Source organism: Apodemus sylvaticus, chromosome 12 (assembly GCF_947179515.1).
Source record: "Apodemus sylvaticus chromosome 12, mApoSyl1.1, whole genome shotgun sequence".
Taxonomy (NCBI): domain Eukaryota; kingdom Metazoa; phylum Chordata; class Mammalia; order Rodentia; family Muridae; genus Apodemus; species Apodemus sylvaticus.
In genome coordinates, this window is record NC_067483.1 from 13,776,120 (window position 1) to 13,803,375 (window position 27,256).

The 27,256-nt window shown below is 38.6% G+C and overlaps 1 protein-coding gene and 1 non-coding gene across 4 annotated transcripts in view; one reads left to right on the forward strand and one right to left on the reverse strand.

Moving 5' to 3' along the window:
• Positions 1–27,256, forward strand: part of LOC127697246 (contactin-associated protein like 5-3) — an 883,854-nt gene that overhangs the window by 545,731 nt on the left and 310,867 nt on the right. For all 3 annotated transcript variants that reach the window (XM_052200245.1, XM_052200246.1, XM_052200247.1), the window contains exon 12: positions 15,904–16,023. In XM_052200245.1, coding sequence (XP_052056205.1) covers positions 15,904–16,023 — 120 coding nt within the window. The remainder of the gene's footprint in view (positions 1–15,903; positions 16,024–27,256) is intronic.
• LOC127697953 (small nucleolar RNA SNORA17) lies at positions 13,247–13,378 on the reverse strand. Its single transcript, XR_007980620.1, has one exon. It is a non-coding gene; the product is annotated as a small nucleolar RNA SNORA17 (small nucleolar RNA).

A 27,256-nucleotide genomic window follows, 5' to 3' on the forward strand; every position in this document is an offset into this window, starting at 1 on the left:
CATACACTTTGTGTGAGTGCACACACACACACACACACACACACACACACACACACACACACACAAACCACACCATACCACCAACAACCTGTGGATAAATGCTTCCATCTTTTTTATTATGAAATTTAACTCTGTTTGGTAGTGTCAGCCTCTAGGCACAGTTCAATTCATGTCTTTGTGGTTTTGTGTCTATATAAAGCATTTCTCAATCTCAATTTTAGTTTTCCAATCAGCAAAATAATGTTTTTAAACGAAATATAATCATCATGTTTTTTGGTTCCATTTTTCTTTTGCTAAAATTCACACTAAGGATCTGATATCAAGAAATACTACAAGTCTACTATAATCTACATAAACTAATTTTCAGTTTTATGGTTTTTTTTACAACAACTTTGTAATAAGGAAATGCATATTGACATAATTGTACAATGAATTTTCTACCCTGAAACATCATTAATATTTGACATTAAAGAAAACAGCAATGCTCTACCATCACCTACAGATACTTGGGGATTTGACTTAGAGGCAGAAGCTGTGGCTCTTGATTCTCTGTAAGATGCTAAAACACACATCTCGGCATTTGGTCTGGCCCTGTAGAGTATCTGTCCAAAGATAACCACATTAAAATAGCAACAAATGCACACCCTGCAAAGATGGATTTGTATGCCATTGAGTAGGATATTTAATATTAGTTTGATATTTGTCCTTTAATTTGGCTGTTATAACATACAAATGTTCAAAAGCTAGCAAATCTTTATTTTTGTTGTCTTCTATGGTTTGTTAGGTGCATATATTTCTTTCACAAAGCTTAAAACATTAATTTGTGTCAACAACAATTGACACTACAATACTGGAGAACATTATTATGATTGCTTACTATAAATTTATTTTTGTCATTGTAAAATTCCTAGATGTTCTGAAGTAAAACAAGAACTTTGAAGATAAATTTCTCCATTTGTATATAGTGACTAGTGCTACAAAGTGCCTTATATAGCTGGTTTTCAAAGAGACCATGATGTATAGATAAAGCTTGGGTAGTATTGATCGATTTAGGTGTTGTGATTTATAAAAAGATAAGGAGAGAAGAAATATGTTGGGTGGATGTGCAGTCAGGTGTGGGGGAACGGAATGTCTCTGTGGGCTCAGGCTGACATATCCCTTTCCAATAAGGGACCATTCAGGACATGGAGAGTGGAGTTGAGAGGGCAGTAGAAACAGAGAAAGGCAGAAAGAGAGAGAATAGAGGAGTAGATGCTGGCCTTGAGTATGTAGAGAGAAAGGGGAGGGGAAAAGGGAGAGTGGGAAAGCAGGAGCAAGAGACCAGAGCAAGAACAAAAGGGCAACAGAGGCAGGAAGGGGCAAACAGCCCCATTTTAGTGAGTCAGGCATACCTGGCTATTTCCAGGTAAATGTGGGGAGGGAGAGCTTAGACCAAATGCCAACAGTAGGTACCAATATTCCTTCTTTTCAATTAATCAGAAGGTACTTAGCTGGGATGATGCCTTCATCATACACTGTGAAGAACATATCATCAGCACAAGGGCTCTAATATAAAGTAGCCTAGGAACCTTACGTATCTTTTTACTCCTCCTTTCTTATCTAATATTACAACTTGATATTTTGCCATGTCTTTTGAGTTCTTTGTGTGGCCACAGACATCAAAAGCTCTGCCTACTTCAATGTAATTGCCGGATAGTCTTTTAACTGCTTTTTTGTGATTCTGATTAATTTCAACAACACTTTTCTACTCTTTCTTAACACAAGGCTAAATCAAATTCTGAAAAATCTACTGCATTGGGGGTTTGAAAACTTAATTAAATAAATGACTGCTAAATAAAATGATTCACAAAAATTTACTTAGTTTACAGAATTAATTTAATCTTATTTATTCCTATAGCCAACGTATATCTGTCTTTAATGGATTACAATCATATTGTAAATCCTTTATCATCCAGGACATCACAAAGAAGAAGCGAAATAGCATTGAAACATTTTTAAGTCATTTCATTTAGGTCTTAAGTTTATAATTACATCATTCATCTGTCCCTTTGCTCTTTCTAAACTTTCCCATATACCTTCTTTGCTGTCTTTAAATTCATAGCCTCTTTGAAATTAATTACTGCTACCCATGTACTTACTTGCATATGAATATAGAGCAATGTAAGGATAACAACATGCTGAAAAGAAGAAAAGCTCTTTAAGCTCTTAAAAATATGTACTGAGAAGAAAAAGAGACAGTTTAGAAGATAAAAACTTGTCATATTAACATGAGCAATTATGTTCTAATATGTAGTACCCACATCCATGAATCAGATATAGTGGCATGGATATGTAAACACAGTGCTTGGAAAGTATATCTCTGGGACTCACTGTACAGCCAGTCTAGCCAAATTGTTAAGATTCAGGACCAGTTTCAAAAGGCACATAGGCTGAGAAGATGGTCCCAGGGCTAAGATGCCGACCAACAAATCTAATGACCAGAGTTCAATCCCTGGTACCCAGAACATGGAAAGAAAGAACTAACACCACCAAGTTTTCCTCTTAAATCACATATAGTTCGTGGGATGTACACATAAATTTTAAAAATGGGAATGGGCAGCAGTAATGAGAATGATGGAGGAAGATCTCTAGCTACTATATGCACACACACATGTGCACACATATATTGAATTTTGTATTTGTCTCCATAGGTTTACTGTAGGAATATAAATGGCAAAGCTATAAAAAAAATAGTTATGGCTTTAGCCCATGAAAAGATGAAGTCTAAACAGAACTATTTTGCTGTCTGAATACTATCATTATCTCTAATGAGTGAGAACATCACAAGGACATTTCAAATTTTACATTAGACAATAAATTAGTCACCAGAATTGTGCTCAGATTTGAACACATAAATCTATTTGCTCTGCCTCATCACATTACATTTCTGTTATGTTTGTATAAAAATGTATCCTGAAGAGTTTTGGTGTGTCTGACATTGTCCATGCAAACAGCTGTTGCATGAACTCATGATTATAACCCTTCAACAGCAATGCTGAGACAGAAACAAACTTTACCACCTCCATAACATCTTTGTGTGCATACAAATGAAACATACATCTTTATTTAAGTAATGTTCTCCTTTCTAGAATGCTTACACCCTGTGCAGTTCCTGTGAGGTGCCCTGAGGTTTTTCTGAGTCTATGGGAGTTTTTGTGCTCTGATTAAGAAAGTCTTCCTCTTTTTTCTCTTCTGCCTTTCTCTACTGGCAAGAGCATAAGAATACTCTTCCTTGTACCAAGTTTTTCTTTTTTCTTCTTCTTTTTTTTTTTTTTACTTAAAATATAATGCCAAATTTTATTAGATAGTTTTGGAGACACTTCTTAGAAGCTTTGTTGTCTCCCCCCACTTGTTTGCCTTAATTGAGACGCTGGTCTCTTCACAGTTATATTACACTGTACTTTGACAAGTTGTTCTCTTTTTCTCTTTTTCTTTTCTTTTCTTTTATTTACATTGCAAATGATTTCCCCTTTTCTGGGTCCCCACTACCCGCAAGCCCCATAAGCCCTCTTCCATCCCCCTATTCTTCCATCCACCCCTTCCCACTTCCCTGTTCTGGAATTCCCCTATACTCTTGCACTGAGTCTTTCCAGAACCAGGGGCCACTCCTCCATTCTTTTTGGACATCATTTAATTTGTGGATTATGTCCTGGGTATACAAAGTTTCTAGGCTATTATCCACTTATCAGTGAGTGCATACCATGATTGATCTTTTGAGACTGGGTTACCTCACTTAGTATGATGTTCTCCAGCTCCATCCATTTGTCTAAGAATTACATGAATTCATTGTTTCTAATGACTGAATAGTACTCCATTGTGTAAATATACCACATTTTTTTGTATCCATTCCTCCGTTGAAGGACACCTAGGTTCTTTCCGGCTTCTGGCTACTACAAATAGGGCTGCTATGAACATAGTTGAGCATGTGTCCTTATTGCATGCTGAAGAATCCTCTGGATATATGCCCAGTAGTGGTATAACAGGGTCCTCAGGAAGTGACATGCCCAGTTTTCTGAGGAACCGCCAGACTGATTTCCAAAGTGGTTGCACCATCTTGCAATCCCACCAGCAGTGGAGGAGTGTTCCTCTTTCTCTACATCCTTGCCAACACCTGCTGTCTCCTGAGTTTTTGACCTTAGACATTCTGACTGGTGTGAGGTGAAATCTCAGGGTTGTTTTGATTTGCATTTCCCTAATGATTAATGATGTTGAACATTTCTTAAGGTATTTCTCAGCTCTCTGAAGTTCTTCATGTGAAAATTCTTTGTTTAGCTCCATACCCCACTTTTTAATGGGGTTATTTGGTTCCCTGCATTCTACTTTCTTGAGTTCTTTGTATATATTAGATATTACCCCTCTGTCGGATTTAGGGTTGGTGAAGGTCCTTTCCTAGTCTGTTGGTTGACGTTTTGTCCTTTTGAGGGTGTCCTTTGCCTTACAGAAACTTTGTAGTTTTATGAGGTCCCATTTGTCAATTCTTGATCTTAGAGCATAAGCTATTGGTGTTCTATTCAGGAACTTTTCCCCTGTGCCCATGTCCTCCAGGGTCTTCCCCAGTTTCTTTTCGATTAGTTTCAGTGTGTCAGGTTTTATGTGGAGGTCCTTGATCCATTTGGAGTTGAGCATGGTACAAGGAGATAAGAATGGATCAAAATTCAGCATCCTTTCATGCTAAAAGTCCTGGCAAGGACAGGAATTCAAGGCCTATATCTCAACATAGTAAAAGCAATATGCAGCAAACCAGTAGCCAACATCAAACTAAATGGAGAGAAACTTGAAGCAATCCCACTAAAATCAGGGACAAGACAAGGCTGCCCCCTCTCTCCATATCTTTTCAATATAGTTCTTGAAGTCCTAGCTAGAGCAATTAGACAACATAAGGAAGTCAAAGGGATACAAATTGGAAAGGAAGAAGTCAAACTATCACTATTTGTAGATGATATGATCATATACTTAAGTGGCCCTAAAAACTCTACTAGAGAACTCCCACAGCTGATAAACAACTTCAGCAAAGTGGCTGGCTACAAAATCAAGGCAAGCAAATCAGTAGCATTTATATATTCAATGGATAAGCAGACTGAGAAAGAAATTAGGGAAATGACCCCCTTCACAATAGCTACAAACAGCATAAAGTATCTTGGGGTGACTCTAACCAAACAAGTGAAAGACCTATATGACAAGAACTTCAGATCTCTGAAGAAGGAAATCGAAGAAGATCTCAGAAAATGGAAAAACCTTCCATGCTCGTGGATTGGCAGGATTAATATAGTTAAAATGGTCATCTTGCCAAAGGCAACCTACAGATTCAATGCTATTCCCATTAAAATCCCAACCCAGTTCTTCATAGAGCTAGAAAGAGCAATTCTCAAATTCATCTGGAATAACAAAAACCCAGGATAGCTAAAACTATTCTCAACAGTAAAAGAACTTCAGGGAGATTCAGTATCCCAGACTTTAAACTCTACTACAGAGCAATAGTGATAAAAACTGCATGGTATTGGTACAATATCAGGCAAGCGGATCAATGGAATAGGATTGAAGACACAGAAATGAACCAACACACCTATGGTCACTTGGTCTTCGACAAAGGAGCTGAAAGCATCCAGTGGAAAAAAGATAGTCTTTTCAACAAATGGTGCTGGTCCAATTGGAGGTCAGTACCAAGTTTTTCTTATTTTCCTCTGAACTTCCCTTTTTTACCATGTGACCTACTGCCACCATGTGGCTAAACTCCATCTCTGTTTAACTCAAATAATTATTTTGTTTTGTTTTGTTTTGTTTTTTCCACCATTTTCTTCTCTGTGTTCCTTCTCTGAACAGATACTGAGATTTTCAGCTTTGTATGTGTTGGGTATTTCCTTTTATACTCTAATAAAATTCTCTTTGAACTTCCAATTAAATCCAATTAAATAATTCTTCAATTATTCTATTAAGTAGGCTAAGAACCCCATGATGGGATCTTGATTTCCCTAGTATTATCTGGTGACCATAAAGAGATTTTATCAACCTTCCACTTATATGTGTTTCTATTCATGGGTATACTTGTATCTATAATCACATGTGCATATGGATGTCACACTCTACTTTCTTTTTTAAAATTATTATTATTGTTGTTGTTATTCCACAATCATTTTTTACAGTCCTGTCATTTTCTCCATCCTAGTATGGCCTCCCATTTCTCCTCCACTATTTCCAAGAGTATGTCTCACTACTTACCTTCACCCCATCAGACCTCCCTACTCCTCGTGGCCTCAAGTCTCTCGAGTGTTCAGTGCATCTTCTCTACTGAGGGCAGACCAATGAGGTAGGGCATTTCACTGAACCGGGAGCATTGCAATTAAGGCACATCTCTGTGCATGGGTTCTAGCAATCAGGTTCATTCCACAGGCTGTATGGCAAGCAATCTGCCCAGCCCTTCCAACAACTTCCTTTTGATTTTCTTTCAGGTACTCCACATCAGAATGTACTGTGATTCTCCTATACTCCCTGCCTCTGTGTCCTCTATACATATGAACATGAGAATTTATATTAATATTTTGTGATCTTCATTTTGTTTCCCATTTGACACTTTATCTTATTTTTATGACTAACTTCTTTTATTTTCTTATTTTTCATTCATTTTATTACAACAGGGTTTAGACATTTTATATTACTATTTCTAAATTTTAATCATGACTAAGTATCTTTGGTTCTTCTAGTTTATAAACAAACAACTGAGTTTTTTTTTCTTAAGAACATCCATACATTCCACTTTCTGATATCTAAGCCTGTGATTTACATGCAAGTTGATCTTGATGCCCACTGTATGACTGTATGGGTCCAGTGTTACCTCCTTCCTTATTACTTCCCAGTAATCTGATCAGCAATAGAATAGGATTCAGAAAGGGAGTCAGAACCATCAGAACCTCAGAATGGCTCAGCTCATAGGGACTGCACTAGAAACAACAAGCCAATGCAGTATCTCAGCAAAAGGACACTCATTCCTTCTTTGTCCGTATTATGTCTTAAGATGAATTCCCAAGACAAAGGGAGTAACCTGTCCCAACTGCATTGTTCAGTTTGTTCTTGGCCATATGTTTCATTCTCCTTTTATTCTTTTGAACAAACTCATACTGCATAGCATTGACTGAGCAAGTGTTCTCTATGTAGAACAGGCTGGCCTCTAACTTTAGAGACGTGCATATTTTCCTGTAGTGGGCCTTTATTACTACATTAATCCTCCCTTTGAAGAGGAACTGTCAATTAATCCTCCCTCTGAAGAGGAACTGGCATCCCTGGTCTCTGGCAAAAAAGTGAAGCTACCTACAGGCACAAAGACACAGATTCCTCTTCTTTAGAGTCTTTTTACACCAAACTTCTCAGTTAATTTTACTTCCTGTTATTAGTGATCTGCACCAGATAATAAAAATTCTGATATCTGTGAAACTGTGTTCTGTAATCTGCCTTTTTCTAAAAAGGCAGTATAAGGGCATCTTTACAGATAAGAGCATGTGCATTCCCATTCCCATGGCACATGTCCTTCATGGCGAGATAAATTAAATTCATGTAGAAAAATGAATATGGGAAATCTTAAAGTTTCAACTGTAATTTAAACTCAGAATGGAAAAAAAAAAAAAACAAAGCATTAGACAGGCAAGTAACCAACCACACACAGAACAAGAACATGTTGAAGGGATTAGAGTGCATAGGTGAAAGAGATACAAAGCATCAGAGCTGTTGAATACTTATATAGAAATAGCAGAATCCAGAAGTGAGGAAATGGTTCAATGGTTTAGAGTGCTTTTGCCATAAAGGCTAGAGTTCACATCCCCCAAACATGCATTAAAAGAAAATAACCAGGAAATACTCCTACTTTGTACTTTCACAGGCCAGCAAGCCTATAGCATATGTAGTAGAAAAACAAGGGACCCTATATCAAACAAGGATGAAGATGTTAACAGATGCCTGATGTTGTCCTTGGACCTCCACATGCACACCTGGTCATACTGTGCTGACTAGATTTTCTTAAGTTGAAACAACCTAGAGTTCTCTCAGAGGATGACTGCTCAGTTGATAAAATGTCTCCATAAGGCATTTTACACAATGTCCTGTACACAAGACTGTAGGTATTTCTCTTGAACCATGACTCAAGTGTTATGTAATGGCAGGTGCCACTGAATGGTACAATGAAGCTGCCAGAACAAACCATGAGGAGGGACCCAGTAAGTCATACTCCTTCAGGGCCTCTGTATCAATTCTTGATTCCAGGTTCCTGCCTTGAAATTCTGCCTTGTCTTCCCTAGAAGGTGGATCACAACAAGCCAAGATGAAATAAAACTTTTCTTACCAAAACTGGTTTTCATCTAGATGTTTCAGATTAGAGTTGAAACTCACTACACCCACACTGGCACATACGTATGCACATGCACACACACAGAGTACAATCGAAGAGACAACAAATCCACATTACAACATTATCCTGACAGAGCCTTCTAGGAAGGGCTAAGGTAAGAAATCGATCATTCTGGAGATGTCTCACTATTTTACATGGCTGTGATGGGTGAACACTAAGACTTCATCTCATATTTCTTCTTGCTCCTGATATCCCTTTTTCTGCCACTAGTATATAGTCTAATGATTCCTAACCATCAGCCTAACCTATTGGGTAAATTTCCTGCAAATCAACATGAAGATGTACTCTCATGTCATGATGTTATATAGACAAATTCAAGGATTCACAACTCTTGATCATGATTTTTTGGAACTTCTGAATTTATACAAGCAACCTCAAGCCCCCTAAAAAAAAAAGCTGCAAATAGAACTCTTAAAAGCATCCCATATCACAGGATAATTGTACTTGGATAATAAAGTAAGATTGGAATAACTTTGTCATTTAAAAAAAAAAAAAGCCAAATCATTCTTTATATGTCATGCCCAAGGATGAAGCCACAGGTGTGCACTATAGTAAAGCAAGGCCATGTGAAGAAGCTGTTGCTTTGAACTTATAATATATTTATTCTCTGAAACATGACTTTGAGCTTACTAGGAACATCCTTCTATAATTCCCCTTTTGTGTAACATGATATCAATGTAATTTTAAGAACTTTTGCTTAAGAAGGTATAAATTGCCAGAGAGAAGAAATAAAGTGTGACTATTGGGGGCACTGATCCATCCACAAATGTGTGTATTTATATGTCTATTTTTCTATATGTATCTACATACCTATGTGTATAGGTATATGTGTTGGTATATAAGCATGCATGAAAACTTGTGGAATTATTGAGACAGCTGTTTGGGCCTAAATGAAGTATGTGTATCTCTATGTGTTTATATGTGTTTAAATTCTCCCTCCTTTTATTGTTTTCTCTTCACTCACAGAAAGTTAATAAACTTGTAGCCTCTTACCCTAACAGCCAGGAGCTTTTGAGCCAGAGAGAAACTAAAGCTTTTTCCTTAAACCCCCTGCTGCCATCAGTGGGAATAAAATTACCAGAAGCCAGGGGTTTGGAGCCACAAAATAGCAAAGAGTTAAAAACAGAATTCCCAAAGATAGTGGCTGCCTGCCTCAGTATCTGGATGCTGTGGCTAGCCAATGGTATATATATAGAAACTATAGATGGCCTTCAGTTCTGCCAGTGGAGTTGAAGATGTGACTTTTCTGAAAAACATGCGTCTGTTTGAAAACACAAAAGTAGATCACCAGCCCATCTTCAACCACCGTGAAACTGTGCTCATGTTTGTGGGATGCAGTAGAGACTTCCAAGATCTCCCAGGTCAAATTTTTCCAGCAGGATGTTTCCTAAGGAGGACAGTGGCGTCTACCTCAAGGAACAAACTAGAATCTTTGAAGATGGTGGCCACTGCCTTTTAATTATCTAATCCTGACATGTAATCCTACAGCATTGTCTTCTTCTCCATTGTAGCCAGTGTCCACTTGAACTCTGTGCTAGACACAGTTTTTACTCTTTTATGATGGTTGGTCAAGCATTTTGTCACAGCTACAAGAAAATTAACTAAGACAAGCATGAGTAACCTGAGTAGCAGCAAGTGTCCATCATGCATATTTTATTGTGGGTGCCCAGCAAAAACAAAGACACTGTCCCAAAGTAGCAGGTACTATATTGAAGCAAGATTGAAAAATTTACTCAATTAATTTGTAAGCTTCATGTTCTTTGGGAAATACTTATGTTATATTTAGAAGTATGTATGTGTGTTTACATTGACTATATTTGTGTCATTGTGTGTTTGTCACAGAATATATGAGGGGAGGTCAGAAGAGAACATGCAGTAGTTTGTTCTTTTCTTCTACCATGGAGCTGAACCCATGTCTTCATACTATGCAGCAAATTTCATGACTCACTGAGCCATCACACTGGATTAGTGTCTCAGCAATTAGGGAAATGCTTCCATGCTGTCTGGGCATTATTCCACTTTCCTGTTCATGAGAAAATAGACATGACAACTTCTTTCATGTGTCTGTCCTACTACAAAGGTTGGTGTGTTTGGTGACCCCCACACATGCTCAGTAACATTCACATGTTTGATACACTATATACATTACATTACATAGATTCTGAAGGTCATATTCTTCCAGCAAGTGTCTTACCAATGGAGATATAAGGTTTTATTTAGCAAGAATATATGAAGCTTGTGTGTTTGCTGTGTAAGGTGCATATTGTGACAATTTTACAAACCTCTGCTTCAAAAAGTGTGCCTGAATAGCAGAGTTCCCATGAATCTTGAATTCACTCCAAAGTATAAAAAGCTTTACCTCTCTTACTAGTTAGAACTTGACTGGTAGTGAATTCTTTGAAGCATCCCTGGCACTTGATCATCATGATCAGTGGCCTAGTGTTTCTGGGATGGGGCATTAGTCAGAGGGGCAGAGCCTGCCAAGGTGACAAGCTTATATTCTATCCTAGACAATGTTGGGAACCACTGAACTGTTTTAAGTATTGATGGGTGGCATAATTCAGTGCAAGCATGCTGCTCAAAATTATAGGACATTGGGTGAAGTATCAGATATAAATTGTATGCCTAAGGCTGTTAATGCATTTACTTTTTAAAAAATAATTTTTAGGCAAATGGTTTGATCTGGAAAATATCATCCAAAGTGAGGTAACCCAATCACAAAAGAATAGACATTGAATGCAATCTCTGATAAGTGGATATTAATTAGCCCAGAAGCCCTGAATACCCAAGGCACAAATCGCATAACAAATGACTCCTATGAAGAAGTATGGAGAGGGTCCTGATCCTGGAAAGGATTGATCTAGCATTGGAAGGGAATATAAGGACAGAGAAAAAGGAGGGAGGTGATTGGAGAAGGGATGGAGAGAAAAAGGTTTATGGGACATATCGGGAGGGGGGATCCGGGAAAGGGGAAATCATTTGGAATGTAAACAAAGAATATAGAAAATAAAAATATTAAAAAAAAGAAAAAAAATAATTTTATTGGTTCTTTGTGAACTTCATATCATGCACCTCCATCCCAGTCAACTGTCCCTCTCCCCATAGCAACCCTCCCCCTTGCAACCTCCCCTCTAAAAGGAAAGACAAATAAATCTCATTGTGGAACCTGTATCATATCACAGTATGTCCCATAAGCCCTCTTGTCCTCACTTCTTGGCTAGCAGATGTTCCTTACAATGTCTCCTTGGTCTGATATGAGGCCCCTGGCTTCTGCTACACTATCAATATGGAATCTTCTCTGAGACTCCTCTTGGGTATTCTACTATTTACCTGTGTCATAAAGATCTGGTAGTTTTGGATCACTAAAATAAACTCTCTATAAACTTCAACAGTTCATCAATGGATTACATGTAGGGGTAGGCTAACACAAAGCCTTAGATCTATGTCTAAGAGGTATCTAAGCTGTTAAACCCACCAGCTCTCCACCACTCATATCACCATGTGATGTTCACCTCCCCTACCCTAGACGGCCCATCCAATGCTACAGCCATCAATCAACAGAGCTAGCTTTCTCACTCCAACGTTCTCAGGTTCTCAGAGCTGGCTCCTATGCACCTATGTTATTAGGAACAGCTTACTGTTTTTCCCAGGTACAGGACCCTCATTCTGAGTGTTGCAGAAACGGTGGGTGTCTCATCCTTATATGTGATTCATCATGGGAGACAAATGGCAAGGCAAGATCTTCCACTCTCATACCTTCACGTGCTGCTCCTCAGCAACTCCTATAAAGAAGGCTAGCTCTGGGTGATACACAGGATCCTGCTCTTTCAAGCACTGAAGCTGGCTAGGGTCAGGATTATCTTCTTCTCTCAAGTCTTCAGGGCTAGCTCTCACACAATGCCCAAATAAACAGTGGGACCAGTTCTGCACAGCTCTCAGACATCATCATGTTTCCAGGCATCAGCCCAGAATAAGGATATCATTGGTGCTATGGAAATTCCTGGGACCGCCCAGACCTGTTAGGTACCAGACTGGTGGTTATCACATGCTAGCTCCCTATTCACGCCCCATGGAGTGGGACAGGTTGTCTTCGCCAGCCATATGTGGTGACAGACCCCTCCTGGTTCAGGGCCACTGACCACTGAGCTGTGAACCCTGGCAGCAGTACATTGCAGGACCTCATCATAGTCTCAGATGTCATCACCAGCTACTCAAATCAGACTGTTCCTTACTACCCTGGAGTCTCCAATGCTTCTTCTCTTCATTATACCCATATCTTTCAGTTTCTCTTTCTCTTTTTCTTCTTCACCACTTATTTGCTCCTCTTAGTGATACCCAGAGAATTTAATTGCCTGAGGTCATCTCAGGAAAGTCTCTGGAGTGTTATGCTCTGCCTGTGCATTGGGGCCATCTCTAGCATGGACTTTCCAGGCCTGAAAGGTGACAGGCTGGGCATGTGAACTCCATGTCCATGCTCCATATCAGGGGACTGGTTGTACTTTATGGCTCACTCTCACTAGGAGCCTGTAGTTTCAAGTGGAGTAGACTCAAACTTGTTTCCAATAGGTTTCCTGGCCCCAGGTAGGCTATTCTTGTCTCTAGCTAACTCCCTGCTCTTGGAGCTAGTACACATTTGCTCAGTGATGGACTTGCAGTTATTTCATGCTATATCCCTATCTCTGTCCACTGGCCCTGGACTAGTGGTTGTCTCAGGCTTGTTTCTTGTTTATTTGTTTGTTTGGATGATTAGTTGTTTTTGTTTTTGTTTTGCTTTTTGCTTTTGTTTTTTGCTTTTTGCTTTTGTTTCTGCTATGGAGTATTAGGTTACAAATCATTCAGATGTTCACAGGTCAAAACATTGAGCATAAACATAGCCTCTTTCCTCTCTGCTATCCACTGATGCACCCATGACACAGCAGTCACATATACAATACCCTTGGGGACATGACTAATATGCCTTTTAAGTCATCACCTTTGCATTCTTGCTAGTGTTGGTTTATTGAGATTAATATTTATTATATCTGCAGCTCTGTTAAAACTCCAAATTGTGTGATACCTATGACCTGTTTCTGCTGTTGTGCAAGCACACAAAAGTAAATGTGACTGCACTAGATTATAAACATGGAGACACAGACTGATGGTCTTACACAAGGCTCCATCCTTTGATGAAATCCGTACTTGTTGATTTCTATCTGTAAATTAGGAAGCACTTATTAGGTGAAGATGGATTGAACCTGCATCTAATATTGTATCAGTTACTTTCCTAAATTTGGGATGTATAAGTTGAAGGGAGTGTCTTTCTGTGCTGCAAGACAACTCAGTTGGTAAATTGATTGCTTTGCAAGCATGAGAACCTGAGAATGATCCCCAGAATATATGCAAGCTAAGCATGTAATGCATACTTTTAATCCTCATGCTGAGAAGGTGTAGATAGGTAAATCCTTAAAGTTCATTGGCCAGTCAGCCTAGCCAAATAGCAAAAAGAGAACAAAATTGTGACAGGAGGAAATATAGAGACAAAGCATGGAGCAGAGACTGAAGGAAAGGCCATTCAGAGACTGTACCACCTGAGGATCGATCCCATATATAGTCGCCAAACTTGGACACTATTACAGATGCCAGGAGGTGCTTGCTGTTGGGAGCCTGATATGTCTGTCTCCTGAGAAGCTCTGCCAGAGTGTGCAAAATACAGAGGCAGATGCTTGCAGCCAACCAGTGGGCTGAGCTTGTGGTCCCTGAAAGAGGAGTTAGAGGAGGTACTGAAGAAGTTGAGGGGGTTTGCTGCCCTTTGAGGAGAGCAACACTATCAACTGACCAGACATCCCCCGAAGATCCTGAGAACTAGACCACCAACCAAATAGTTGGGAGGAGTGGCCAATGTCAGTGGGAGGAGTAGCCCTTGGTCCTGTGGGGTTTGATGTCCTAGGGTAGGATAATACAGGGTGGGAAGGCAGGAGTAGGCAGGTGGGGGAACATCCTCATAAAGGCAGGGGTAGCAGTGATAGGATAGGGAGATTCCAAAAAGGAAACCTCATGAGGGGATAACATTTAAAATGTAAATAAAGTAAACACCCAATTTTTTTTTTAAAGTAAAAGACAAAAAAAAAAAAAAGAAAAGGAATGAAGTTTGAAGTTACCTCTTTGTCTTCTCAAACACACACAAACACACACACACACATACCCACATACACACACACACACACACACACACACACACACACATTCTAAATTCACTAACCAAATAAGTGTTGAGCCCTCGGTCCATTTGATGCATGCCATGATGCCATGTCACATGGCTCACATCCTTGGATCTCAGAGATTCTTCAGCATAGAAAAGATAGACCAATATTTTCATGATTCTATCTTAGCATACTGTAAGGAGAGAAAGGCAGAATTCAAATTAAAAAAGACCAGGAATGAAGTTTAAGGTACTTGTACTCCTGAGATGTGATTTAAAAAAAAAGAAGAAGAAGAAAGCAGGAATCAATGAATGAAAGATAAAAAAATTAAGGACATGTGATAGTGAGCTTAACCTTTCAACTTGACACAATCTAGAATCACCTAAGAAGAGTCTCACTGAGGGACTGTCAATGTTGAATTGGCCTGATGACAAGTTTGTAGGGATTGTCTTAACTGATGTGGGTAGTCCCAACCCACTGTGGGTGGCATCATTTTCTAATTAGGGAATTTCAGTTTGTATTGTTGTGATAAATGCCACGAGGAAAGGGTTAATTTAAGTTTACAGTTATATTTCTTCATGAAGGTAGGTCAGAGCAGAAACTGAAGGCATGAACCTGGAAGCAAGGACAGAAGAGAGGCAATGGAGAAGTACTGCTTACTGGCTTGCTCTCATGGCTTAATCAGCTTGCTTTCTAATGCCACATAAGATAATCTTCTGAGAGGTGGCATTGTCTCCAGTGAGCTGGACTCTTCCATGCCAATCATTAATAAAGAAAATTCTCTGGACCATTCTTTACACTCTAGTCTGATGGGGAAATTTTCACCATTGAGGTTTCATTTTCAAAAATTAACTTATCTTCTGTCCAGTTGAGAAAAAAATCCCAACCAGAATAGTCTCTAAGCTAATTGAGTAGAGAAATCAAGCAGAGTAGAAGCAATCCATCAAGGAGGCAAATGTACAATCATTTCTTTGTTTCCTCGGCTGTGGATGTGATGTGATTAGCTGACTCAAGTTCCTGCAACTGTGATTTCTCTGAAGTGGTGGACTGTGACCTAGAATTGTGAACTAAAATAAGCTTTTTCTCACTTAAGTTGCTTCCTTGTCAAGGTATTTCGTTTACAACATAAGAAATGAAACTGAAAGGGCACAAGCCTACAGTGTACTAGAATGTTGAAAAGGCTCTTGAGGCTGCAGAGGAAGTAAGGAAAAAGCATGACCCTTAATTATATGCTAATGACTCCTGAAGAGAGACATTAAGAATCAAGTAGAATTTGCCTTTTTGTTTTTCCAGCCATCTATGAGCAATCCTGTGAGGTATACAGACACAGAGGTTACCCGGCTGGGTTTTTCTATGTTGACTCTGATGGCAGCGGCCCACTGGAACCACTCCAGGTCTACTGCAATGTTACTGGTAAGAGCTATGTTTTCTAAGCATGCTTAACCTGGATGAAATGAGATGAAAGAGTGTGTTTGAAAAGGCACACCTGAGTGTACCCAAAGTTACAGAACTAAAATCATGAGGGAAAAACGGTATCTTGAAAAATAATGGGAACTAGCTTAGTTATTTTCAAGACAAAGAGAAGGATCTTAGTTGTCATAGCACTATTCCCTGAAATAGGAATGAATTATCAAGTTTTCTGTCTAAGACTTACCAAGGTCAACTTCTCTATTAAAACTCAACTACAGAAAGAAAATGAGGTGGAAAATAAAATGAATACACACACACACACACACACACACACATGACCTGAAAGTCAGTAGAAAATCCTGATTCACAAAAGGGAGTGTCATTTATATATGGTTCTATGGAGTATGTATCTGGTTGGTCCTACTATCTTGAGCTTCAGTGTGTCATCAGTAAAATGGGAATGAGATGACTGCACACTAAGGAGTTGTAAAGATCACAGATAATAGTGAATGTTGGATCAGATAGTGAGGACATTAAAAAACCCAGCTTTCACCTCAAAAGCACTAAGTTTATTATAGACTATGGTCTGAGAACACAGATTAGGTTACAAATTCCATGTTCTATCATGATAATGGTTTCATCAAGATCTTATTGTGGTAGTTGTATGTCAACATACTTTTCTATTGAGAAGGCTAGACTGACTTCAGTATTCAACCTGACAGTTCAGGAGACTAGGCCTAATTTTCTGTTTCCAAGATCTGAGCATATCCTGGCAAGTCCAGGCTTTAAAATCTGGCCTTAGGCAAGGACAATAGGTCAACAGCAGTTTGCAAACTTTCCAAGCAACAGTTTCTACCCTCCAAGGCCCCAGCAATTGTCCTGGAATAACCTTAGAGATAGAGCCAAGTTTAAGATAGAGGTCACCTACCCCTGCCTGGAAAGATCTTAATATGTTTTAAATCAGGTCTTTGAGCACACCTCCAGGTCTCACCGTCTTTGTAGATAGTAGACCTCAGCATGCAGGAATTCTGCAAATAAAACACCCTTTGCATTTGCATTTTATTTGAGTCTGGGGGTATCATTCTCCAAGGAACCATGGACCCTTCTACTTTATTCTAGCCAAACGTCAGGTAGGAGGACTTCAGTAAAGCAGGAAATATCAATACCCTGAGCCTCACATGTTTTTGATGTATTTCTTAGTCTTTGGATCCATGAAAGTTAGGGATCTCTTAACATACATCAAGAGAACTTGCCAGGTAGGCAAAAGAATGCTAGATTATACACAGAAATTGTCAATAAACTACTGTTCAATGTGTTAAAATAGCCCAAGAAATCACCAAAATTTTAATTAGTCAATAATTTTTGGACAATATTTTAATTAATCAATCAGGTTTGCAATGTAGGTGTGGCTTCTTTTTCTGGTAATTGTAGTTCCCTTGTAAACCAACTATGTTGTCATCAATGTCCTCCTCATCAGAGAGAGAGAGAGAGAGAGACAGAGACAGAGACAGAGAGACAGAGACAGAGAGACAGAGACAGTGACACAGAGGGACAGAGAGAGCTTGTTTCCTATGGAATATCATGAGAGCATACAACTTCTTTATAAATCATCTGAGGACCCCACAGATTAAGCAAGTAAAGGCACTTAGCACCAAGCCATACCTGAGATTAATCCCTGGACCCAACATAATTGAAGAAGAAAACTGACTCCATCAAAATTTCCACATGTTTTCTTATGATTAATGGTAGAGCACATGTGTTTGTACAAGTAAGTGTTCAAAAAGTCATTTGATGGCTATAGTATTCAATAATAAAATTCCATAGTGCTAAATATTGATGCATGTTTTTAAATATTTAGCTTTGCAAACAGTTCCAATATCAGTGACTGACATTAATTGCCATATATCTCTTCCTCCTCCCTCACATACATGCACACAGACACAGACACACAGAAACACACACACACACACACACACACACAAAGGCGTGCAGTTTATTTCAATCGCTGGTCTTCAGAGATGTGAGATGTGTTATGTAATAGAGTAGCAAAATCAAGCCTCTCAAATTTCATTATTTATTTGTGCCCTAGGTTTCTCTGTAGTGAGATAACATAGTTATTTATAAAGTACTTTTTATCCAGATACTGTCAGAGGCAGTAAGGCTATGCAAAGAAATTACCACCTGGATGTTCATGTAGTAGCAAACACAGGAATAGGACCATGAGATGCTGTAGACCCAATGCAATGGAAGCACTGCAAAAGTGATGACAAGGCAGGGTCCACATTTTTGCAAGAGAATGCAAACATCCATACACTGACTGCAGAAAGTGCTAGTTATTTTAGTATCTGTAGTACTTCCTGTGGTGAAGAATTGCTATATGCTAGATATAGTTGCCTTAGAGCAGGAATAGAAATTGTCTTTGTTGTTGTTCTACCTGGTTGTTACCTATAGCTGTTCAACACCCTAATCTAGGACAGGGCTTCTCAAAGTGTTTTGACTCTTTTCAAACACACACACACACACACACACACACACACACACACACACACACACACACACACACCTGGAATTTAGAAAAATAAAATGAGAATTCTAGGCTTGGGAAAACACCCTTTTCCTAAACTTTCTAAAGTATTTACATGCAAATTGTCCCTGGTCCATGCTTTCTAAAAGAGATGATTTACCTACAAGAAAATGCAAATGAAACAAATACTTTCTGCTGAGTAACAGCTGTGACAAGCAGCTGGGAGTTGTGGGAGTGCTGCCAAATAGTAGTGAGTTCAAACATTTTAGGGAATTTCAAATATTATCTCTGTTACTTCTACCAACAAAACTCTAAGCATAAACTTTATTTTTTCCACCTTGTATAGAAGAAAAGTAATATGAGAAATCCATGGCTTAAGTTTCTTAAGAGTTTTTTTTTTTTTTTTGGCTATGTGACTGAACCATACCACTGAAATTTTTGGCTTCAGCAAGGCCAGAGATGCTACTCTGTTGACTGGAATTTTTTCCAGGATGGGCCTTTACTACTACTGTGAGTTGATAGTAGATAGTAATTTCCATAATAATGTACAAGCCCTTATTTTTGGAATCTTAAATCTTTCATGTTCTTAAATTTGAGCCACTTGTGTTGCTATGAAATATGTAAAAGTCATAGAGAAATTGTGACATGAACCAAAAGTTTTATGCTGGTAGTCTTTCCAAATGACAATATGCTGAGATATAAACTTGAAAGACCCCCGAAGAGAGGAGACCCTCACTCAAATCTCAGGATAAAGCGACACCCAAGGAATTCAAGGAAACCATTCTTGATGCAAACACACAAGGTTTATTTGGGAGAAACCAGTGCGTTGGGGCTGTCTCGTAACCGTGCAGGGTCAGAGGAGATCTACCCCGAGTGACTGGAGTCACGGTTATTAAAAGGGGAAAAATCACAAGGCAAGGGGGTGGAGGACAAAATTTACAAGGCAAGGGGCGGAGGACAAATCATGCACAGAACAGGAAAGTACAGAATGAGGAAGTCAGGCAATAGTTTATGCCCTAGGGAAAGTTAGAGATTATCTGGAGCAAACATCCTTGGGGCATTGTATAGTTAAACATTGTAAAGATAGTCACAAGGCAGTCATGCAGACATTCCTTTTGGTGAGCCAGTTCCTGAAACAAGGCTTCTCAGGATCAGTTAAGCAAAAGTAGGTTATTTCTGAGATCTGGGCATACTTGACCTCAGGGGCCCTTTCTCAAAGTCAGGCAGCTGATGAGTGAACATGTTGAGGCTTGTTTGCTAGGGGTCTATACTCTTGTACATTTTTGTGTTGGGGGTCTCTAAAATTGAATCTTTAAACTTGACTTCCTCAGATTTTGCAATCTGGAAAGCTTGATAACTACTCCCTAAATCTACTTTTCTATCCCATCCCCCCCACTACCAAACTTTATAGGGACATAAAAGAAAGGTGACAATCATCCCTGTTTGGTTTGGTCTCCACCTGGAAACTGGGACTGAAGTTCATTTTTATATATCAAAGCAGAGTGGCTTCCAGGTTCTCCTAGCACCACTCAGTCAGTCCCTAGGTGTCATACTCTTCCCTACAAAATCCAGACATGTTGGTCTCTCCCACTCTTCACCTTCTCTTATCTCTCTGTATGCTTGTCCTTTCTCTCCATACTGTCCCCCCCCCCCCCGCTCCCCCCTCACTTATGGTGACATCCCTAAACAAATTCTTGGGGCAAGTGAACTCACCCAAGAGTAGCTTCCAAATCAAATTGCCACAATATAATTTAATCTGGCCTTCATTGGTTCATTTCACCCATAAGAAATAACCTATCAATTCCAAAGTTTAATTTTGGTCCTCTAGTGTGGTGGTCAGTCTTGCCTCAAATTGTCTCTGCTGCACTTCTGATCACTATCATGCTTCTTTGCATATGGTTATGTGTTGCATACTCCCAAAGTCCCATCTAGGTCAAAGTGTAACTCTAAATAAAGAATTATCAGTGTTCACATGCTTAGCTATTTATAAACCATTAACAATGTGTACAATATGTTGTTAATATGTTGCTCACAAGGGGGAGTTTTAATTTATTTTCTAAAATAGAAAATAAAAATGTTATCTTATAAAAGGGTGAATTTGCATGTGTTTTTAATTTGTACAGTATTTCTGGGTTCCTGGTGAGATTAGATTGCAGGTTCTAGAAAACAATTATCTCTAAAAGTCTCCACAGCTAGTAGATATTTGTGTTTTGTCTTAAGAGTTCAAGGAAAAATTCAGGGACCATAGATAGTGGGTTTTAGAGAGAAGTTAATTAAATAACCATATATGGGCATGAATGAGAAAAGAAGAGAAATGGGAGAGAGAGGGAGAGAGAGGGAGGGAAGAAGAGGACGGGAGGAGGGAGGGAGAGAGGGAGAGGGAGAGAATGAGAAAGCACAGAGATCCTACATAATTGGAACAGAAATACTAGCTGGAATATTGTGAAGGTTGTACATATTCTGAGGGGTGAGTTTTGGCCTTCTGAATTCATAATGTCACCCATCAGGCACATGTGTGTTTGGTGTGGCAAGAGATCTTACAGGACTCCAAAAAGCCTATCAGGTTTTCAGTTGGTATTTTCCCTTACACATATAATAATCCCAATAACTCCAGAACAGACAGTCTTGAAACAGTGATCTAATTGCTATGTTCTGAGGGTTCCTGATTGTCAATCCTCATGTTGACAGTTGTTCAAACAATTGCAAGCTATATATGCCCAGATTTTAAGAGTCTGGAGAGAAGCTTTCTGGGAAAATCTTATCAGAATGAAACACAATTAGAGTGAGAATCTCTGGCTGTATTTTCTTAAAGCTAAGATTATATTCAGTTTTTGCATTTTTGAAACTTTTTTCTTAATATTCAGTTTGCATTCAATTTGTGAATTTTTCTAATATTAACAGGCACTTGGCCATCTATTAAAGTACATTTATTTCACAGCTGCACCTTTTTTCTGTTGTTCAGTAAATTGCATATTTACATGAAATGTTGATTGTGTCGAACATTCCTATGTTGAACAAGTCGATTCTGTTAACAGCTTCTCCAGAGCAGGAGCTAGATTTGAAAAGAAAAAGACAATTAGTGAATGTTGCAGCATGACCCCAGTCAATTCTGAAATTGAAGGCATGTATAATTTTTTCCAATCTGCTGTTATACCATTTTAATAACATGCAAGTATTAAGAGCAATACTAGTACAATGAGGAACAAGCAAGGCAATAAACACAAAATCTGAAGGCAATAAGCAAAGCCCCACTACTCCACAGTGACAGTAGTTTCCAATGGTGTGCAGGAATGACCAAGACTCCAGAGCCCACTTCATTTGTCCAAGCCCAAAATCTTGCCTAAAGCCTACTTCCTTTGTTCCACCCTAACAGTAAAATTACTCCCTTGACCTACTTTCCTATTAGATTCTTTCCTGAGCCTAACTTCCTTATCATGGCCTATTGTCAGATTCTTGCCTGAAGCCTGTTTCCATGCCCTTGGCCAATGTGAAGCTCCTTGGCCAATATCAGACACCTGCCCAGTATCACAGTACCCCAGAAAGGCTCTCTACACTACGCAGATAGGGCCAATTTTAGATTCACATATATAGATCAATAGAAAAGAGTTACATGGAGCTTGTAGAAAATGTTTAGGCAAACTTCTAAATCAAAACTTGTTTTTCATTCTCAAGCAGTTCCTAATCCATTTTCATGCTGCCTTTAAAGTCTCCCAATCTTGCATCCTGGCTATTGTGATGCTTCAATTTTCTTTGCTTGGCAGCAGACACTGTCTTCATTAAAACCCATCAAAGAATGCATAATGGAGTAGATAGATAATTGTTATTGAAGTCTATCTAATATTTCTATGCATAATTGTAGAATGTTTTTAAAGGAAGAGATTATAATCCCAGCTTTTGACTGCAAGGAAGAACTATATTCACATAGTTTACCCTCTGTTGTTAGCTTTGCCTCCTGAAGTTAGAGCAGTGGCTGTGATTTACTCATTGTCTATTCTCCTGCCTATCAGTAGAAGGTGAATGAAAGTCACTGAAAACATAAGAAGAGACACACAGAGTACTTTCTTTTCCTCACACTTTGAGTGTACTTATAATATTGGAAAATTATATTAAAAAGAATAAGTAGAATTTAGTCATTTGTGTCATGGTGGTTCTAATGCAATTTTGTACTGGCATCCATCTACTGATATCATCCCCAAGCAATTTACTTCCAATATGTGTAGTAATAAATATTTACTATCCCATGCCAGAGTTGCTACCCCACCTTTTGATTATTGTGTTCCCAAATGAAAGACACACTCAGAGTTTATATTTACTGTATGACTTAGGCAGGTCAAGAGCTGGGCAGCTGTCTATACTCCATGCTGTTATTATCTACTTCCTATCAATAACCCTGAGTTATTCATAACTATTTATTCCTAACTGTTCCATCTGGGCTGTTCTTATCCAATTGTGTAGCTCTAAGGGCCATGTTTTATATGGGTCAGCTAACCCATTGAGTCTTCTCCTTTCTCCTCTCCTGTATGTTCTTCCTTGTAGTCTCAAGCCCAGGAAACACCACCTATGTCTCTCTGCACAGCTATTGGCTTTTGGCACCTTTATTTACCAACACAATTAATTGGAGGCAGGGAAACTTAGCATCTACTTGGTAGAATCAATTGTCTCTGGGACAAACAGTTTTGGGGGCCCAAATTAGCATTAGAATACAAGCAGTACTGTCACTTATAAACACCCATTACAGTGAAGAAACAACACACACAAAAACACAAAAAAACCAGATATATAGGCATACATACAGATATACACATATGTGTGGAAACATACACAACAGAAAGAATGTATCTACCAAAGACTGGCATAAGAATAAGATACGCCAGGGTCTCAGATTTTTTTTCTTAAATTTTCATTAGCAGGTCATTGCAAAATTACTGTTTTCAAGCTAACAAAGAGACATCACAATCAGTAAAGTATTTGCTTTACAAGCATGAGGATCTAACTTTGATCTCTAACACACTTGTAAAATTCTCGCTCTGCTGGCACCTGCTAGTACTGGAGAGAAGGTTCAGGTGAATCAAGAGGGCTCACTAAGCAACCAGTCTAACTCAATATGCAAATTATAGGGCAATGAGCGACTTAGTTTCAAAGAAATTAGGTGGGCAGTGTGTATCCTAAGGAGCACCACTCAAGGTTATTCTCTGGTGTCCATACACAAGGGCAAGCAAATGCACATGTTAACATATGCTCTCATTTACAAAGTACTGTTACCAAAATTTTCACTTGAATTGAGGCCACATATTGACTATCTACCAACTATTTGCCTAGGGGAAGCATGTCTCATTAAATGAGATGAAATATTTTCCATAATAACGCTACAAATATTAAAAACATGCATTACATGTATCTAGAATTGAAGTGAAAGATTCTGGCAAGCCTTAGCTTACCAGAGACCTATGTGGAGTTGGAAATCAATGCAAAAAGAACTAGGAATTTTATTTAGACCAGCATGCTGGGCTGCCTTGCACATGGGGAGAGAATGACCACTCTCAGGCCACCCTGTGGACCTTTTATACAGTCCTTAAAGCAGCCACCATTAGGCCCAATGTGATTCACAGACCAGTGTTAAACTGATTGCTCTCTGCAAAAGGAGGTGGCAAAAACTTCCATTGTCTGGAGGTGACCAAAGGTCAATCCTGTGGAATGTGTCCCCACCCAGAGGTAGGTCTTTCCCCACTTCTGGTCTGAGGAATGTTAATTAGCCTTTTCCCTCTAGAGGGCCAAGTAATTATGAGGCACTAGTAATATAGGAACAATTTTGATGTTGGGAGCTAAGGATGGATTACTCTGCCATGTCCCTGCTATGTAAGCATGGAAACTGAATATGGGCCCCACCATTCACCTAGAAACCAGTGTAAAACTTCATATGTGTAATCTCAGTCCTGGATGGAAGATAGAAGCAGATCCTTGAAGCTCATTGCCTCACCAATATAACTGATAAGTGAATCTGGATCCAGTGAATGAATGTCTCATAAATCAAGGGCCATGCTTCCGATAGAGGAATGAAACCATGGCTTGCTATTGCCAGCACATATGCATTCACACATATACACATGCTGCCTACCATGTGTAAATGAATACACACACAGACACTCACATGCACACATACACACAAACACACAGAGGCAGGAGAGACAAATTTTTAATAAAGTCCCTAGTTTGTATTATATTGGCTAGTACTGAAATGTTTTCTATGACAAAAACAAAAAACAAAACAAACAAACAAACAAAACAAACAAACAAAAAAAAAAAAAACAAATCTCAGCTTTGTCTAAACTTAGGTCCTTAAAAGAGGATTGTATCTCCTCAGGCTATTGATAATGACAGGGTGGCACTCTGCCTCTATCTTCTCACTATTGATAGGAAAACACCATCTCCCTTCAGTATTGTTCTGACAGCATTTTCTGATGTTTTTTATGCTAATCTACTTAGCTTACAATAGGAACCAAGAACAATCAATTCACAAGAAACAGAACTGAGTTATATTGAGCCTGTTTTTTTTTAAATTTTGATTCATGGAAAACAATAAGAGGTAAAAATATAATAAATCAAAGGTTGAGTTAAGTACATATGGTGTTCTGAGCATTTTACCAGATGAGGACAATACTCTCATCTTCATACTGATGCCCCTAAAACCTGGTTAACCATGTCTAGAAACTTAGAACTTTCATTGTCAGAGCTAGATACCATTCCAGCTTTGGGTGAACTTGGATTCAGGGTGAAGAGACTTTAATGTTTAGACATTCTTACTATAACAATTAGTTATTTCTTCCAATGTTCCTGTTTCTGTGTCCAGGGTAAGGGGCACTTTTTCATCACATCTATTTTAATTGTGTGTATGTGTTTCTGAATGAACAGAGATCAGAGAACGACTTTCAGGAGTCAAATTTCTCCTATTACCTTGTGCATACCAGGAATTAAACTTGAAAACAAATGCTTTTACCCACTGAGCCATCTCATTGGTTTCTAGCAATGATACTTTAATAAAAACTTCAAACATGATTGTTTAGAAAGAGAGACATGTTCAGAAAAAAGAGACATATCCTGAAGTGAATATAATCTTCTAATGGAAAGTAAGAACTGATTGCCATATAGATTATTTTGGTAGCTCTTAGGGTATTTCTAAAATTGTTGTTAAGAGACTCCATCTACTTTTCTCTTTTGAGCAGTCAAAATTTTAAAGTGGTTCTAGATGTTTCATGGAGGGAAGTATAATCTGAAAAGCTAATATCAGGAGCCACTAAAATTGAAAAAAAAAAAAAAGCATTTTTAGTGAGAGATTTAGAAAATTTCGGCTTTTAAGGAGGAAGAAAGAAAGGCCTTGAACAGTTCTCCATTGTACAGCAGTTCAGGCTTCTCTAAGCATCATCCAGACTTCAAAGTGAGGGGCTCTCTGCCAGTCTCCTGCTTTCATGGAAGGTAGACACAGTGAAGAAAGTGAGGCAGGACCAGTGTCATGATGGGCTCATCCAAGGAGAACATTGCAGCTGGTGTCCTGATGGAGATTCACTCATGGGTGATGTATTTGCAACTCCGCACTTGCAGTTTAAACACTTGGAATAAAACTAGTGTTGTTGCTTCTTTATATCATTCCAACTTGTATTGTGGATTTTATTTTAGAGGGACAGGTTGATTTCTATAATGAAGGTGTTTCTAAAGAGCTCAAAAGTAGTCACTATTGAGTTAGAATAAATAGGTTTTTAATGTATCATGCTCTTAGTGAAGTGTGGATCACACAGGACTTCAGAAGGCTTGTCTCTCAAGCTAAAGCCCACAGTGGATATTATCTCCATATATAGAAGCCTTGGCCTTGAAGTGGGCTCTCTAGACTAGGAGCAGATGGCAAAATATGCAGCTCTATTGATCCATTAAAAAATTCTATGACATAAAGCTGTGACATTATGCTGAAATTAAAGTACTGTCACCTTCAAATGGCCAAGAATTTTAACAACCACTTAAAAAAATTCCTTTCACACGTCTGTTTAGCATGGCCAGTTAGTCCAAAAAACACTGGAGCAGAGGAATGACGTGAGGAATCCTGAGTTTGAGAGATTTTTCAGGTGTTCTTTTATGCTTCTGCTTCATACTAACCCAAAAATTTCTCAAATTCTTTATTAAATTATTATATGTTAATCTGTTTGTCACATCTCTTATTTATTTGCTTCTTCACATATTTTGTGTGCACATTTACTCGTTATTCAATTACATAGAAAATAATTCATGCAAATTACAGTCTAAAGTTGATTGTGCTTAGCTTCAAAGTTGACACCCTGAATAAATATATTTTCTCAAGAAACACACAAATAAAAATAAATTAAATATTTAAATTAAATTATCTCTTTTGAAAAATTACTCACTTATTGTGGAGTGTGTGTGCATGGAGGTTGTCTGTGTTTATGTTTTCTGCATGTGGAAACCAGAGTATAACCTTGAGTGTTATTCCTTCCATTGTTTTGGACAAAAAAAGCAAGTTCCATTTATTCATTTATGTTATTTCTAATCTGTGTTGATTGGCTTGATTGTGTCTGTCTTGTGAAGGCAACAGTAGCTAGTATCAGCTCAGCATGTGTGCGATGGCTTCACAAGATACTATTTTTCAGCATTCCTCTCTGATTTCTGGCTCTTACTATCTTTCCCTTTCCTATTCTGTGCTGTTTCTGA